This window comes from Herpailurus yagouaroundi, unplaced genomic scaffold, assembly GCF_014898765.1.
Source record: "Herpailurus yagouaroundi ecotype Mexico unplaced genomic scaffold, PumYag 29, whole genome shotgun sequence".
Classification (NCBI taxonomy): domain Eukaryota; kingdom Metazoa; phylum Chordata; class Mammalia; order Carnivora; family Felidae; genus Herpailurus; species Herpailurus yagouaroundi.
In genome coordinates this window covers 48,386,982-48,405,725 of record NW_024412377.1, presented here as the reverse complement: position 1 = coordinate 48,405,725, position 18,744 = coordinate 48,386,982, and the positions used below count along the sequence as shown (strand labels likewise).

Below are 18,744 nucleotides of genomic sequence, written 5' to 3'. Positions count from 1 at the left end.
ATGTTAGAAGGGGGGGAACCTTCCCTTGAGGAGAAAGTGATAAAAGACCAAAAGAGATACATTTTTATCTTTGAGATAAAAAGCCTGTTTTCTAAGGTTGTTTCTTTTATTATAATTTTTTCCCCCACCTGCTACTGGAGCACCATGCAAATGTATCATTCAGAAACTGCTTCGTTATCCTTTTATGCCTAAGATTTCCTAGTGCTGGGGAAAGAGAGAAAATAGTCTTGTTTGTAACTTACTTAAATGAGGTTCTCACCTTTCACAGAGCCTTAAAAAATAAGGATCAGGTGCTTATATGGATCTGTTTGTCTCTTTGGTCCAAACATCATGCTACCTTTTGCCTAAAATAAACAAAAGCAAGATATTCCCATGGAGCTGCTTCTGTGGAGGGCAGTGTTGCCAATTTAATCCCCTTTTGGTTGAATCCAGATAAAATGCAAAAGGGCTCTTTCTGTGACATTGATTAGGGTCTGATAAATGGTGGTCGATTTCCTTAAAAAAAATCTTTCTGACATGAACATTCATGCTTACAAAGAGTCATTATTGATGCTATTTTAACAATATTGAATATAAGTATGGACTTAGCAATAGGCTATTGACTGAAGGGAGAAATCTCTGGTAGGAACTTGCCTTACTACACAGAGGTAGACATGGTAGAATTCAAAATAGGTCTTTTTTTGCACTCCTGCTACACCAAAGAACACAGACCCAACTCCTTGGAAACAAAATCAAACTGGTATTGATCTGGTTTCCCCCTCAAAACGCCTTCATAAAAGACTTTTACTGTATTTTTTTCTTCCCGCATATTTTCAGATGCTGCCTCCAAAATTTCTTATTATTCTTTCAACATTATTTATTGGTCCCACCAACCATTCAGGCCTGGTGGGGACGTAGGAATGGCAAGCACACTGGAGGTATAAATAACTGAGGTGATGGACGTCAACAAGATATGTTAGGTCAAAAGTGTTCTCTGGAGGACCATGGAATGTGCGTTTTTCTGGAACAGGTGATGGTGAGCTGGAACCTATGAAACTGCAGAACAGTCTCTTCAGGAGAAAGATTCTAAATTTAATTACAGGACCTTTGCTTCTCTTCTTGTCTTACACAATGCTGACCAGAGAAAGCACCTCTCTATTAAGGGTTCTAAGACAACTCTTGGAGAATCACAGCTTTCCTTTTGCACTAAGGCTTCCTCTGATTCCATCTTCCCTTTTCTCAAGAATCCTGTGAACTTGGATTTCTAAGACAAGTGGATCACTTTTATACATAGTGTAGGGCTAATCTTTTTTTTTCTGTAGGCAAGTATTTATATTTCCAAGCATCCAGGGAAATGTAGGGTTACTCCATGCTTCCTTGGAATTCGTTTTCCTTCCAGGTCTAACACATGGCACAAATGACCTCTACGTCAGGAGTCGGCAAACTTTTTCTGTAAAGATCCAAATTGTATTTTATGCTTTGCAGGCCATGAAATCTCTGACACAGTTACTTGGCCCTGCTGTCACAGAATGAAATCAGCCACAGACATCAAGGAAATGAATAAATGTGTCTGTGTTACAATAAAACTTTATCTACAAAGACTGGTGATGACCCAGGTTTGGTCTAGGGACCACAATTTGCTGACACTTGCTCTAGAGTTAAACTTTAAGCAATCTTTGGTCTATGTTTGATGGATGTACAATGAAAACCATCCAAAGGAAACTGACCTAAAGGAAGTTAAAGCCAATTCAAGTTTATAAGATCTATCCCTTGGGAAAAAGAACAATTAAAAAGGCTCACACCGAGTTTCCACCTACAGAGATGCCACCATAAGGGCTTTTGACAACCTTTGTCATATGTTAGTAGGTTACCACCGAACTTTTATGACTTATTGAACAGATAACAAATATAAATGAGGGGTAAACGTTTGGAGATCACTTTAATTTTTAAAAATCTTCTGAAGAATATTAGCATACTAGAACTTCTAGAATATTGACGATTCATCTGAACTCTTTGTTATACCCCCTACTCCTTAATATCCTCAAAGATGTGATTGTCTAGAAGGTATTATATATAAAGATGAGAAAGAATCTCAATTTCTAAAATTAAAGTTTATCAGATTTTAATGTAAAAGATTTTTTTTCCAGAATTAAAACTTTTTCTCATGACCATGGACAAATTTTATAGTTGGAGGAAGTTGGGAGAAAAAAAATAGACACTTAAGAACTTAAAATGCATTTTACCGAATTCTGCAGTCAGAACTGAAATACATGATTTAATCTATGCCAAGTTTCCTGCTTATTACCTGGTATACTGTGGTCACTTAGCACAAATGAAAACCAGAATTTTTTATTATGTCTGTCCCCCACAGGTGCTTCATTTCTATTCTTGGTTTGCTATTATTTTTATCCTATTTGTGATCTGATTACCTTTAGGATTAAATTCTGCAAGTGGGATCCCATTACTCTTTTTTTTTTATATTGGCATAAAATTACCAAGGGGCTCATCTTAGACTTTCATATAACGATTAGAACAAACTCAGAGGAAAGAGGTTCAGGGAACCTTCTGTTTTCTTGTCATCCATAGATAGTGTACTTGAGATGGTAAAATACAAAGATGGTCTCTCTGCTTAAAAACACTTAGTCTTAAGGTAATTAGCCATGGAGGGCCTCACAGCTACTACTGTTTATTTGAATGATGGGGCGGGGGATGCTCCTCGGGGCCAAGGGGGGGCTTCTTCTATTTGGCAAAACCCTGTATATAGTACATGCGGATTCTGGCAGTATGATCCTACAGGAAAGAATACCGATGGAGAGCAACATAACATGTTTTTAGGGTTTTCCTTTTTAGACTCTTAGTGTTGCAAACTAAGTAGTCTTGCCCGTGAACAACTCAATTCTTCTACATGGGATACTGAGAAGGAGTGACTGGAGGGGGTATGGGGTCTGGAAGCCAGCAGGGCTGCTGGTCAAGCTAGGAAACCACCCCTCTCCACCCCCCGCCCCACTCCTAAAGCAACACACAGCTTGCTTTTTACATCCTTTGTATACAAACCTCAGCCTGATGCTTGAGCGTCATCTCAAAAATATCAAACCTCATATTCGTTTCCAAAACTTTCTCTGCTTGTGAAGTAAGAAAAATTAAAACCTTGTTGAAGAAAAAAAAAACACACAAATGCCATCCAGGCCTACCAATATGACCTCATTTAGGATTGTGGGGCTGCTGCTTGCCAAATGGCATCCAGGACTGTCTAAGCCAGTTACAACTCCATACGGGCTCCTGAGAGTCCATGTCTGTCAGCCACCTGGTTTGTCTACCAGTTTTTAAGATGCCCACTCATGACTAAACCATTCCCCCTCCAGTCGCCCAAAAATAAACTACAGGTAACAACAAGATAAATAGGATGTGCTTCTCCTTGCTGAGTGCATTGACTTAAGGCATAGGCACATTTCTCCCTCTTTGAACAGAGATGGTGTAATCCCCTGTCCCAGCACAAGAGCTGGCCAGGGTGACCCTGGAGCATGACGATGAAGGTGGAGGGATGAGAGGTAGCTGATGGCGGGAACTAGGGAGGTGCCTCCACGTATGGGGGAGTGGTTTCTCTGGGCCGTTGGGGACACGGGGAGTCTGAGAGAGACACTTGACTCAGTTTATATTAATTTCCAGTGACCATTTCTGGGGGCAGGTATTTTAGATCAGTGATTGCTAGGTCAGTATTCTGGGAGAAAATATAATGGTGGATTTAGGAATATAAATATCCCAACAAAAAAATATATAAGGATATTGAAGCTAGAGTTTGTGCGTATCTTTAGAAATAAAAAGGCAAGTCTCCCAATTACCTACCAATCCCAGGAAATATATAAAAATTAATTAGGTTTTCTAGGCTCCTCTTAATTAGGTTTCCATTCCCAAATGGTTTCTCTTGGGGTGGGGGTTCCTCTCTTAAGGATTTTGAGGCTGGAGTCCACTGGATAAAGTCACAAGTGAGGATGAAACAGACTTTGAGCCAATTTTTTCCTTTAAACAGAGACATATCACCCATTTATTCTTTTCCTGTCAGGCCACTGAGTAGCTTCCAGCCGACTGAGGAGCAGCTGTTATCTTATTTTGTGCTGATTTACAACTCCTATTTTGACTGTGGGATAATATGTAATTTTGAAGGAACATAGCAGGAGTTGGGTGGGCAGTTAAAACTTTGCTAAAATTCATCCTCCACATTCATCCAACTACAAAGGCCCCAGTACATTTGGCTGTGAAGGGAGAACAGCCATTTTGAGTTCCCACAGCCAACTTCTATGGCACTGCCCCATCCCTAACTTGAAGAAGAAGTTGGCGAGCCTTACGAAAGCTAAAAATGGAAACGAAGTATCTACTGCAATACAAGGGTCTCAGTGCTTGAGTGTGACTTAGAGATTCCCGCCATCACTGCCTTGTAATGACACTAAAGGGGAAGATGCGTGGCTGCTTAAACATGTAGGTGACTATTCGGTAAGAGTCTGATACACTGTGTGGTTTTGAAGGGTCTGGGGAATATTGGGCCTGAATTAGTGTTTTGATTTTATCATGTAGGTGGTAGGGTTGAAATGGAAATGATGGTGGATATCACAGGGTCACCCATGGTTCCTTTTGTACTGAAACCTCATTTTATACAGAGGATATATATATTTATTTATATATATTTATATATATTTATAGCCACCCACACACATACGCATACACCCACGTCCACACCCACACCCACACACCCACACACACACACACACACAAGGTCTTTGATAGGCTTTCTGTGTTCTAGTAAAAATAGCTGGCAGCCAGTGTCTAAAGCCAAAAATGGCCTTTATGCTGCCAACGAGGTCCACTATGGATGGTCTCTCAAAGGCAGACACTTGTGTTTATCTGACAAGTGGAACCAGTTCCTGCCTGGGACAGGAATAATCTCCCATTGGCGCAGACGCAGATCTCGAAGACCTTCTGCCTCGTTCCTGTAGGCGTGTAGGATCCGTGAGGCAGTCTAGGTAGTTTGATTTTCGCAGCATCTAACTTAATCTAAAGAAAGTGAACAGGAAGGAAGGAGGAATTAGAAGCTGCCCTTTATTCTCTTGACATTCAGAAACAGTAGATGAAGTTCAACTGCTGTGTTGAGTATTCTAGGCCCTGGGAATTCAGAGACGAACGTGACAGATAAAGTCTCTATCCTCAGGGAAGCATATATTCTACCAAGACAATGTCTCACTGGTCTATATTAGCATTTTACAAAAAGTATATCATGTAGAATATGAAGAGAGTCCTAGAGTGAAATGAATTTGGAAATGCAAGGTTAATAATTTCTTTACTATGGATGGGCCTTCACACCCCAGCTCTGTGTGCATGGGAAGACTGCAAGAATATGCAGTGCTTTCTGGTCTTGAATGACTGTTAAGATTATAATTAATTCCTCCAGAGTCTGGATTCTGAAAGCTATAATCTGCATATGTGATATAGCCACTATTTCTACACGTGTATGATTTGGGGTTTGTGGCTGTTTGAAGAGACCATTTTGATAACTGAACACTTTATCTAACTAGCTCTTTTAAAACAAATATAGCAAATGCCAAACCCATCAAGACGTGGATTGGGTACACAGAAGCAGGTGGGGATGGGAAACCTCTAACTAGATATGAAAAGTGGAATACAGTTTTGATTTAAAAAAAATACACATTTTTTCCATCTATTTAAAAACTCTTAAATGGAAAAGTTCACCTATGCACGTGACGGAGACATTTTTAAAAGTTTGCAGTTCAATCTTATTTTCTTGGGGATTTGCCTTACCTTGTCTACACAAACCCAAGTAGCTATTCTATTCACCAAAGTTGGATTATATTGGGTAGAAGAATTAATATCTTCAGTCCTCCAATGTCTTCTTGCCTAGTCTTACTCTATTTAAGGTTTGCCTTGTTCTGATTTGGGATAGCTGTTGGATCACACTCTCCATTCTCAAAGTAGAACCATACAATGTAAACTTTGAAAGTAACTGTGAGTAAATTAAGCTCTGCTTGAGTTAGATGTACATGATATACAGCTTAATCATGCCAGCTACCTAAATCTTACTTTCGGGTGACGAGAGAGAGAATTTAGAAATAGCATTCATTTTTATAGCCGTGTGTATAATTCTCTACTTGTAGTACATGCTATTACTTCAGCGCTTACAAACAATGAGCCATAACTCTTCTGTGTTGTGGGTTAAGCTTATAATGGTGCTGTTCAACATATTTGTTCCCGAAACAAAACCTGATTGGCTCCTCTTGTTTGAAAGTGGGATCAACTTCAGTGTTACGGGAGTCTGGGAAAGATGTGGGAAAGGTTGGCTTGTTTGGAGCTGGATCTCTCTGAATTTGTGTCCTTCTCACCCCTACCTCTCCATCTTTGGACTCCAGCCTCAGCTCTGTTCTGCAGGTGGCTTCCATGTTGCCGGCTTCTGCATTTATTTCGACTCCTTTTGGGGCCTCCATCACCAGAGACCGGGTCGGGGACTCCAACCTGAAATACACACAAGACTAACACTAAAAATCCCATTTTGTTGTTTTGTTTTGTTTTGTTTTGTTTTGTTTTGTTTTTGGTAAATTTGAGAGGGAGTTGCTGCTCAGAGCATTGAAACAAAACAGCATTTCTGTATTCGTGCTGGAAATTCTTCTAGCTTTGTTTTACAAACCTGGTCAGGTTTATGACAGAGGACATAACCTACCTGGGCATGGTCTTCATTGCATATGATGAAGATTATAAAGAAGGTGTTCTAGGATCCTGGCTTCATTTTATCTCACACCCAGCTAATTATTGCTTTATTGGTGTAGTTAACCAAGTTCTCACATAACTTTTATTTATTTTTAGAGTAAGGCTATCTCAGGTCTAAACTGAGCTTTCTAAAATTGGTAGATACTCCTTCTACTTTGTCGAAAGAAGCAGCATCAGAGGTTAAAGCAAGAGACCTACCAGTTAGACATGCCTGACTCAAGCCCCGGGGCTGCCAGTAGTAGGTGACTTTTGCAAGACTCTTCTCTCCTCACTTCTTTCTTTTCGAAAATTTCTCGATTTCTCCTTAGTTTTCTCATCTATAAAGTGCCTCAAATGGTGCTTGGCACATTGGAAATGCAGTGTATGTATTAACTGTTCCTATTACCGCTGCTGGTATTGTTTTTATACCATGGAATCATAAAGAAATCTCCAGCCTTACTCAAATAGTTGTCAAAAGAAGAGCTGAACGGATCCTTGGTTGCTGGGGGAGGGAGAGGGTAAGGACTTTGACTACAAAGGGGCAGAATGGCAAGGAGAGGTTTTTAGTGATAAACTTTCTTTTGTATCTTGATTGTAGTGGTGGTCACATGACACTCCGTGTTTGGGAAAACTCACATAACTGTACCTCAAAGAGTGGATTTTTTTTTTTTCAACGTTTATTTATTTTTGGGACAGAGAGAGACAGAGCATGAACGGGGGAGGGGCGGAGAGAGAGGGAGACACAGAATCCGAAACAGGCTCCAGGCTCTGAGCCATCAGCCCAGAGCCTGACGCGGGGCTCGAACTCACGGACCGCGAGATCGTGACCTGGCTGAAGTCGGACGCTCAACCGACTGCGCCACCCAGGCGCCCCTCAAAGAGTGGATTTTATTGTATGTAATTAAAAAAGGAGAGAAGGTGAATCAGCTACGCTTATGTTAATTATTATGACCCAACATGATAATACTCCTTAGAAAGATCTTTGTCTAACTCATTTAATGTGAGAAATATTGACCATCCCCAGAATAGTCTAGATTTTAGTAGTATTGCCAAATAGAAATGAATGAAGATCTTCTCTGTTTACCAAGAAAGTACCCCACCTTAGGAAGCACAGACCTCAGCATGGCTCTCAACTGCTCTGATTCAGACCAGTCTCCTGTGTTTTATTCATATGCTCCCAACTTTCAGACACCTGGAACATGTTCACAAGGAACAGCATCCTCTCTGCCAACTGCTGGCTCCCTGTACTGCGTCCACCACTCCTTGCAAACCCTCTCGGGTTTCAGCAAGTGGCAGGAAGAATGAGCTGACCAGGGGGGACACCACCATGGAGCAATCCCAAGCCTCATCCCACAGGTGCCAAGAGAGGGCTTTTCTATGCTTCTCAGTCCGGGTTCCTGATGTTTGCTTCTAGGCAGCAGCGTTCTCCACTGATGTTTGTATTTCCCCTGCAGTGACTCAACCAGAGTCCCAAAGAAAAATGACAGGTCTGTAGCACTGGTGAAAGATTGACTTGAGCTTCTGTGGAACTCTCATTTTTCCCTTTGCCATCTCTGCCCTTGTAATGGAAAAAATCCCCCATCCCTCCTGGCTCCTCATAAGTTCTTCCCCAAGTTGGGGCTGAGCCCCCGCTAATTACAATTTACCTCATTTGCACGTGGTTTCTCTCACTTTGCCCTCAATACAGGGAGGGGGGTCTTGACATCAGAGCAATGGGGAGTGACGTCTGTGCAGCGCAGTCTTGCCTAGGACCTTAATCCAACTCCATTCAGCTGCTCCTGCACTCTTGATACTCTCACTTTTGAAACATGAAGGTGGTTTTGTGCCATTTTCTTTGTTTCTCTCCTGCAAAGTCTGGCTGGCTTACAGTTTATCCTGCATTTTGTAACGTCTTTTCTTGGTACTAACGTTGATACCTTTTACCCTCAGAAAGGCATAAGTTTCCCCTCTGGTAATATTTTTGTTCAACTCCAGCTTCCTTCACCCAATTCTCAATGGCACAGCTGTCATCCATCTTCTCCAGGTGACAGTCTCATGCCATCTTCTCTTTCCCCTTCCTTCCCTCCCCCTCTTATTTGACCAGTTAGCCTACAGCTTCTCCCTACTCAGTATACTAATGTATCTCTAACCTGGGCTATTTGACTGCCTCACAAGTTTTGTCTCTCATTCTTCCTTTCTTTCCAGTGTACTTCACAAATGGGTCTACCTCCTGAAGTGCATTTTGAATATGTCACTTCTTGTATCAGTAGGTGATGGGCACCGTGCAAAGTGCTTTATACATATTACCTCATTTAATCCTTCACAAAAACCCTATGATTTCGATATACTCTCTTAGTCTTGATAGTGCACAGAAGGATGCAAAGGTAAGAGACTTGCTCAGGGTTGTACATCTAGTAAAAGGGCATAGGTGAGATTCAAACCCAGGTTTAGTGGAATACCAAAGCCAGTATGTTTTCCACTATATCTTACCACTTACAGAAAAATTGGACTTCTTTCTTGTCTATCATATCTTCACACCATTCTTTAAATTTTGTTTATTTGAGAGAAAGAGAGAGGGGGGGGCAGAGAGAGAGGGGAGAGAGAATTCTGAGCAGGCTCCACAAAGTCAGTGCAGAGCCCGATGTGGGGCTTGGACTCACGAACTGTGAGATCATGACCTGAGTTGAAGTTGAACACTTAATCAACTTAGCCACCAGGTGCCCCTTCACACCATTCTTTGTAAAGTCCACCTCTTCATGGAATTAGCACCTGTATTTCCAAAGCCAGTATCTATAAATAAGGGTAAGGTGATGGTATTGCATATGGCTCAGTGATACATACTTCCCCGTATGCAATATTTCTCAAAATTTAAATAACTGACATTAGTGACCTCAAGTTCAGGACATGGTGAATGTGTTCATATTTGGTATGTAGCATTCAAAAAAATTTTTTTCAACGTTTATTTATTCTTGGGACAGAGAGAGACAGAGCATGAACGGGAGAAGGGCAGAGAGAGAGGGAGACACAGAATCGGAAACAGGCTCCAGGCTCCGAGCCATCAGCCCAGAACCCGACGCGGGGCTCGAACTCACGGACCGCGAGATCGTGACCTGGCTGAAGTCGGACGCTTAACCGACTGCGCCACCCAGGCGCCCCTTGGTATGTAGCATTCAAACAGACTGATCATACAAATAGATAGCTGGGGTAAAAACATTCAAACGGACTGATCATATAAATAGATAGCTGGGGTAAAAACAATTTAACATAGAAAAAAATGTTTAGAGCTAGGAGAACTTGATCAGATGGCGCGCTGGCATTTCAGATGGACATTAGAATTCCCTTTACTCTTGTGCGCCTCCTGTGGGCTCTGAGATCAGCAGGTGGGCTCCATGGCCAGAGAAGTGGACTCAGAATGACTGCTATCTTTTTCTCCCCTCTCAGTCTTGAAAGTATCAGGGAGCTGAGAAAGGGCGCTACTCTGAAACTGTCTTTTATTGTGAAAAACTACAATAAAGGTAGAAATGGCAATTCCCTGGAAGCAGAGACAAAAAGGTAACTGAATTCTGCTTTGTAGCCTATCTATCTTGATATCTTTTGCTGTTGGGCAGACTTAATAGTTAAGTTCGTTCACATGTTAATCTTTCCCTTGTGGTAAAAAGCTCCTACCAGAGCCCTGGGAGCCTGCATAGAGCACTCCTGTGATGTCAATTTCTGACACTAGATAACCAGTCACAGCACAGTGGCTAAAATGGCATTGAGGAAGGAAAAATGGGAGGCGGCTCCATGCTGATGGGGGGCATTTGAGGGTCCTGCTCGTTCTTGGAAAGAAATACTGCTTCCATTAGAAGAGAGTGCAACCGTCTTATGGCAGGACTGAACAGACTCAGAACTGAAGAATGGCCAGGCAGGGAGGTCCATGGGCTGGGCCAGGTCCTCAGAAACAAGGGTTCTCGACAGTGGGCATCGGAATCACCTGGAGGGCTTGTTAAAATACAGATTGCTGGGCTCCACCCCCAGAGTTTGGATGCAGTAAGTACTCGTGGCAAGTTGAAGCTGCTGGTTCTGGGATCACACTTTGAGAACCACTGCCCTAAAGCAAAGGTCATAATCTCAGGTGCCCACAAAGACTATGCAGGTGATGTAAATCAGTGACCCATAAGAAAGCTGTGAGGAAAACAGTCTCTGCACAGCAATATAAGGCAAGTGATGAAAATGCTTTCCATAGGAGGCGGCTCCTATTCTAATTTGGCTGGTTACTGATGACCTTTGTAATGTCCTGAGCTGTTTTTTTTTTTTTTTCCTATTCCCACCCATTGCCTTTTCTCAAGAGTAACTACTATTATGAATTTTGTGTTGACTATTTTCTTCTCTTTATAGTATTACTACATGTTTGCATCCTTATGCCATTGTGTACCAGTGCATGTTTTTAAACTTGATGCATACAACAATTCCACTTAGATATTCTTCAGCGACTTCTCCCCCACCTCAACATTATATTCCTGAGGTGCAGCTATGCTATAGCACATAGCTGTGATTTATTCAGTTTCCCCGGTGTCCTCTTAATTTGTCCATCCCTCTTTTGGACATTTGGGTTGCTTCTAGGTTTTTGTCTATCAACAGTACATCTCAGCACATTCTGTATGCGGCTCCTGGTACACGTGTGTAATTTTCTTGAGGACACATATGTGAAGAGTGGAATTGCTAGCTTCTGGACGATGCATAATTACAGCTTTTGTAGATACTAGTAGCTCATAGTAGTGTAGTGCGTACAGGTCCCACCAGTACAATAGAGTTCTGGTTCTTCTCTCTTGCCAGCATTTGATAATGTTTTAGTATGACACGAGTGTGAAATGGGATGCTATTGTCTTTCAAGTTTGCATTGCCCAGATTAGTAGTGGAGTTAAGCATCTTTTCATTTGTTTGGAAGCCATTTGGGATTCTCCTTCAGTGAAATGTCTTTTGTCTATTTTAATTGTTTTTATTGTTATTTTGTGTGTGAATTGTAGCCATACTTCATATTCTGAAAAAGAAGTATTTAGCAGTTTGATGTATTTACAATTTCTTTTCGAGTCTGTGGTTGTTGTCTTTTCACTCTGTGCTTAGCATGTTTTCAAGAATGGGTTTTATATTTTATATTTTAATAGCGACAAATTTATGGTCTTTTCCTCTAGGGCTTGTGCTATGTCTTATTTGAGCAATCTTTCCCTACACTGAGGTCATAAAGATCTAATATACTGTTTTCAAAACTTTCAAGCTTTGCTTTTTCATGAAGTTTCTAATTCATCAGTATAACCTTTGGTGTATGGTCTGAGGTTGGGGTCCAAACAGATGTATATCCATGATCTTATCATATATTGAAAAGCCCATATTTAGCTTTGCCATATGGCATTGCCATATACCTATGGGTCTCTTTGGGGACTTTCTAGCCTGTTTCGCTATTATTTGTCTACTCCTGTGACAATAATCAATTATTTTAGCTTATTTGTTACAGTTTTAAAAGTCTGTATATTTCACAAGGCAAGTCCTCTTACCTTGGTCTTCAAGGTCTTAAGTTCATTGTATTGCCATTGCATCTGTCTCTATTTAGTTATGTTTTCTTTGGTGTATTTCAATAAAGTTTTACAATTCTCTCTATGTGGGATTAGTATACTTTTGTGGCTATTGAAAATGGTATTTTTATAAAGTATATCTCTTATCCCTATTCCTCTCTCCTGTTGTACTGATATCCAATATTTTTTGTGTGCTGATCTTATAATCAATACCTATGTTATTTTTCATTTTTTGTGCACAGGTGGTTCTAAGTTTTTTGTTTGTTTGTAGGCACTAATTATGTTAGTTTACAAGAGTTTTATATCTATTTCCTAAGCCATTTCTTTCTCTTTTCATGTTGTACTTACTGTATAAGACTATCTCATATAGTGTTGACCAGAAGTCAAGAAATGGCAATCTTCCTTTTTCCTAACTTTAAAGGGAAAACTTTCAACAATCTACTAGTAAGTATGATATTTTGTTCTCAGCATTTTTAAAAATAATACTTTTTATCAAGATATGAGAGTTCCTTTCTATTCTTATTTTGTTAGTAGTTTCTGTCATACATTAATATGAATTTTTATCAAGTACTATTTCTCTTTAATATATTAATGTGGTGAATTATATTAATTTTCCGATAACTCATTTCTATTTTTTTGGCCTTAGCCCAACATTGTAATTGCAGAGTATCTTTTTTTTTTTACTTCTGAAACTATTTGTTAATATTTTTTTAGGATTTTGTACCTGTGTTAGCTCATAAGTGAGTTTATCCTACAGTTTTTTTGCCAGGTTCCATCACTTTTCTATAGTCTGGATTTCTTATGAAAAATTAGACTGGGGGCGCCTGGGTGGCGCAGTCGGTTAAGCGTCCGACTTCAGCCAGGTCACGATCTCGCGGTCCGTGAGTTCGAGCCCCGCGTCGGGCTCTGGGCTGATGGCTCAGAGCCTGGAGCCTGTTTCCGATTCTGTGTCTCCCTCTCTCTCTGCCCCTCCCCCGTTCATCCTCTGTCTCGCTCTGTCCCAAAAATAAATAAACGTTGAAAAAAAAATTTTTAAAAAAAGAAAAAAAAAAAAGAAAAAAAAAGAAAAATTAGACTGATTTGTATCTGGCCTATTTAAATTCATTTAAAGGACACCCCTCCTTTGGGCACAGAAAGACATTTCTATTAAAATATTTACAGGATTAGCTAGGTTTTGTGTTTTTTGGCAGGTTGGGTTTTGGTAAGTTATATTTTTTCTAGGTATTTTTCCATTTCATATAAAGATTTAAATTTGTTGGCAGAGCTTTTCATAATATCTTCAAATACACTTGCATTTGTAGTTTTGTAATTTTGGGTCTCAATATTTTTTTTTCACATCTTTTCCCCCTTGAACAGTATTGCCAATTATTCTTTTCAAAGAACTAACTTTGGGTTTCTCTATCTTACTTTATTTTAAAGTTTGTTTGAGAGAGAGACTGCAAGCCTGCATATGACTGGGGGAGGGGCAGAGAGGGAGAATGAAAATCCCAAGCGGGCTCCATGTTGTCAGTGCAGAGTACGATGCGGGACTTGAACCCATGAACCGTGAGATCATGACCTGAGCCGAAATCAAGAGTTGGACACCCAACCTACTGAACCACTCAGATGCCCATCTTATTTTTCAAATTTGTTTCTATTTCTTGAATTTCTTCTTCTTTTGTTCTAGATAAATAAGGATAAATCTGCAGTTGTTCTAAGTTCTGAAATATGTTGCCTTCCCTAATTTAAGGTTATGCACTTTTTGGGGGGCAGTGTCCCTGTGGAGTATTTATAATATGGGTGCAAATATATTTTTTTAAAATTTTAGTACAATTTTTGCTGTTGTTTGAGTTTTATAGAGTGTTGTCCTTAATTTCTAAGCATGTAAGATTTTCTAGACTGTATTTTTAGTATGTATTTTCTTGATTGGTTTTGAACTGATAATCTTATAATAGAAAATATTTTATTTATAAAATCAAGTCTTTAAAAATCAAGATTAGGTTTTTGGCCTAGTATGTGTCAATTTTTACAAATATTCATGCCTGTTTGAAAAGACTGTGTTATTGCAATTGTTGGTGCTATCTTCTATATGTGGTTATTAATTCCATATATATAAGATATATATGTGTGTATAGATATATATATTTAAAAAGAACAGTTAATGTCTTTTCTTCTTATATTGTGTAGTGGTCCTCTTTATTTCTTAAAATGTTTTTTTTTACCTTAAAATTATTTTTGCCTATTAGTATAGTTGTTCTCACTCTGTTTATGTTAGTTTCTATCTTGTACACATTTTTTCATACTTTTAAATAGCAACTATTCTGTATGGTTATGTTTTAGATTTTCTCATGTAACTGGATTATTTTTTCTTTCTGATGATTTTTTATTGAAATCTACATACAGTGAAATGCACAGATCTTTTTATTTTATTGACAAACATATATATTGAAGGTGTACAGTGTGACCTTTGGGAGAGGGTCATGTGCTTTTTTCCTTAACTGAAGCATAGTTTACACATAATGTTAACATTTTTCAGGTGTACAACGTAGTGATTCAAAGACTATATGTTATGTTATACTCACCACAATGCAGCTACCATCTATCACCATAGAACACTCTTACTCATTCCATAACTACTGGAGTCTGTATCTCCTCTCCATGACCTATTTTGCTAACCCCCACTACTCCTTTACTCTCTGGCAGCCATCAGTTTGTTCTCTGTATTTATGGGTCTGATTTTGTTTTTTGTTTATTCATTTGTTTTTTAGATTCCTCATATAACTGAAATCACATGGTATTTGTCTTTCTCTGACTTATTTCACTTGGCATAATACCCTCTAGGTCCATTCATGTCAGAAATGGCAAGATCTTATCCTTTTTTGTGGCTGAGTAATATTCCATTTGTGTGTGTGTGTGTGTGTGTGTGTGTGTGTGTGTGTGTGACATCTTTATCCTTTCATCTATGGATGGACACTTTGGTTGCTTCTATATCTTGACTATGTAAACAATGCTGCAATAAACATGGAGGCATATTTTCAAATTAGCATTTTCATTTTCTTTGCATAAATAACCAGTAGTGGAATTACTGAATTGTATGGTATTTCTATTTTTAATTTTTTGAGGAATCTCCACACCGTTTTCCACAGTGGCTGCACCAATTTACATTCTCACCAACAGTGCCTAAGGGTTCCTTTTTCTCCACATCCTTGCCAACATTTGTTATTTCTTGTCTTTTTGATTCTAGCCATTCTGATAGGTGTATGGTGGTATCTCATTGTGGTTTTGATTTGCATTTCCCTGATGATTAGTGATGTTGCGCATTTCTCACATGACTGTTGACCATCTGTATGTCTTCTTTAAAATAATATTTATTATTCAGGTCCTCTGTCCATTTTTAAAATTGGGTTATTTGTGGGGCTTTTGGTAATATTTTAGATATTAACCCCTTGTCAGAAATATCATTTGAAAATGATCTTATCCCACCCAATAAGTTGCCTTTTAATTTTGTTCATGGTTTCCTTTTCTGGGCAAAACTTTTTAGTTTAACATAGTTCCAACAGTTTATTTTTGCTTTTTGCCTGAGGAGACATAGCTAGAAAAAAAAATGTTGCTAAGGCTGATATCAAGGAAATAGTGTCTGTTTTCTTCTAGGATTTTTATGGTCATGTCTCACACTTAGTTCTTTATTCTATTTTGAGTTTATTTTTGTGTATGGTGTAAGAAAGTGGTCCAGTTCGTTATTTTGCACAAAGCTGTCCAATTTTTATCAGCACCATTTATTGAAGAAACTGTCTTTTCCCCATAATATATTCTTGCCTCCTTTGTAGTATATTAATTGACCCTGCAAATATGGGTTTATTTCTCGGCTCTCTGTTCCATTGATCTCTGTGTCTATTTTCGTGCCAGTGCCACACTGTTTTGCATACTACAGCTTTGTAATATATCTTGAAGTCTGGGATTGTGATACCTCCATCTCCATTCATTTTTCTCAATATTGATTTGGCTGTTTGGGCTTTTTTGTGCTTCCATAAAAATTTTAGGATTATTTCTTCTAGTCTTGTGAAAAATGCTATTGGTATTTTGATAGGGATTGTATCAAATCTGTAGGTTTCTTGGGGCAGTATGGACATCTTAACAATATTAATTCTTCCAATTCATGAGCATAGTATGTCTTTATATTTGTGTCATGTTCAATTTCTTTCATCAGTGCTTTATAGTTTTTACAGTACAGGTGTTTCACCTTCTTGGTTAATTTGATTCCTATATTTTTTTATTTTTTTGGTACAATTATAAATGGAATTGTTTTCTTAATTTCTCTTATACTTTCAGGGTATAGAAATGCAGTGGATTTCTGTATATTAATTTTGTATCCTGAAACTTTCCTGAATTCATTTATTGTTTCTAGTAGTTTTTTGGTGGGTCTCATGTCATCTGCATATAATGCTTTTTTTTTTTTTTTTCAATATGGATGACTTTTATTTCTTCTTCTTATCTGAGTGCTATGGCTAAAACTTCCAGTACTATGTTCAGTAAAAGTGGTGAGAATGGATAGCCACGTTTTGTTCCTGATCTTATAGAGGAAACATTCTCAGTTTTTCACCATTGAGGATGATATTAGCTGTGGGTTTTTAATATATGGCTTTTATTATAATGAGATACATTCCTTATAAACCCACTTCACTGAGATTTTTATCATGAACATACATTCAATTTTGTCAAATGTTTTTCTCCATCTATTGGGATAAGATGATTTTTATTCTTTTTGTTGATGTGGTATATCACATTGATTGATTTGAGAATACTGAACCATCCTTGCATCCCCAGAATAAATCTCACTAGATTGTGGAGAATAATCTTTTTGAGGTACTGTTGAATGTGGTGTGCCAATAATTTGTTCAGGAGTTTTGCATCTATGTTCATTAGGGATATTGGCCTGTAGTTTTCTTTTTTGGAAGTGTCTTTGTCTAGTTTTGGTATCCAGGGTATTTTCAGCCTTGTGAAATGTATTGGGAAGCTTTCTTTCCTCTTCTATTTTTTGAAATAGTTTGAGGAGAATGGGTATTAACTTTTCCTTAAATGTTTCATAGAATTCACCTTGTGAATCCATCTAGCCTGGACTTTTATTTCTTGGGAGTTTTTTTGATTATTGATTCAATTTTGTTTTGTTCATATTTTCTATTTCTTTCTGATTCAGCTTTGGAAGATTGTATTTTTCTAGCGATTTATCCATTTTTTCCAGGTTGTTCAATTTGTCGGCATATAATTTTTCATAGTAGTTTCATAATCCTGTGTATTTCTGTGGTGTTGGTTGTTTCTGCTCCATTTCTTATTTCATTTGTGCTCTCTCTTTTTTTCTTGATGAGTTTGGGTAAAGGATTATCAATTTTACCTTTTCAAAGAACCAGCTCTTGGTTTCATAGATCTTATTCTATTGGGCTTTTTTAGTCTTTATTTCATTTATTATTGCTCTCATTTTTGTTATTTCCTCCCTTCTCTAAACCTTGAGCTTTGTTCTTTTTTCTAATTCCTTTAAGAGTAGGGTTATATTGTTTATTTGAAACTTTTATTATTTCTTGATAGCCTTTAATCACTATAAAGTCCCCTCTTAGAACTTTTTTCACTGTGTCCCAAAGATTTTGGAGCATTGTGTTTTCATTTTCATTTTCATTTGTCTCCCTGTATTTTTTTATTTCCTCTTTGATTTTTTCATTGGTCACTGGCTGTTTGGTAGCATGTTGTTTAGTCTCCACATATTTGTGGTTTTTTTCCCAGATTTGTTTTGTTTTGTTTTGTTATTGTGATTGATTTCTAGTTTTATACTGTTGTGGCCAGGAAAGATGCCTGCTATGATTTCAGTTTTCTTAAATTTATGGAGACTTCTTTTGTGGTCTAACATGTGATCTATCCTGGAGAATGTTCCATGTGCACTTGAAAAAAATGTGTATTGTGTTGTTTTGTATATATCTGTTATATATGATGGGATGGGATGTTCTGTATATATCCATTAAGTCTATCTAGTCTATTTGTCATTCAAAGATAGTATTTCCTTCTTGATTTTCTGTCTAGGTGATTTACCCAGTGACAGTCCCCTACTATTATTATATTATTGTCAATTTCTCCCTTTATGTCTCTGAAAATTTTTTTATGTATTTAGGTGTTCCTATGTTGGGTGCCTAGATATATACAACTGTTTTATCCTCTTGTTGAATTGACCCCTTTATAATTATGTAATGCCATTCTTCGTCTTTAGTTGGAGTCTTTGTTTTAAAGTCTATTTTGTCTTATATAAGTAGTGCTACCTTGGCTTTTTTTAACCTCAGTTTGCATGCAATTTATTTTTTCATCCTTCCACTTATAGTCTGAATGTGCCTTTAGGTTTGAAGTGTTCTACACAAGTAGACCATGACAAAAGCAATGAGATGTCACTTACGATATTAGTTTAAAAAAGGCTAAGACTTCCATATTGGGTTAGTGCTCTCATTCCCTCACTCTGCGGCATGCCATCTGCTAT

The 18,744-nt window shown here is 38.3% G+C and overlaps 1 protein-coding gene across 4 annotated transcripts in view; it reads right to left on the bottom strand.

Moving 5' to 3' along the window:
- Window positions 1–1,296: 1,296 nt before the first annotated feature.
- SGCD (sarcoglycan delta) overlaps window positions 1,297–18,744 on the bottom strand; it is a 944,201-nt gene continuing 926,753 nt past the window's right edge. For all 4 annotated transcript variants that reach the window (XM_040443049.1, XM_040443057.1, XM_040443063.1 and 1 more), the window contains 2 exons: window positions 6,372–6,495; window positions 1,297–5,025 (listed from right to left, as the gene is read on the bottom strand). In XM_040443049.1, the coding sequence (XP_040298983.1) occupies window positions 4,852–5,025; window positions 6,372–6,495 (298 nt within the window). In that variant the 3' untranslated portion in view covers window positions 1,297–4,851. The remainder of the gene's footprint in view (window positions 5,026–6,371; window positions 6,496–18,744) is intronic.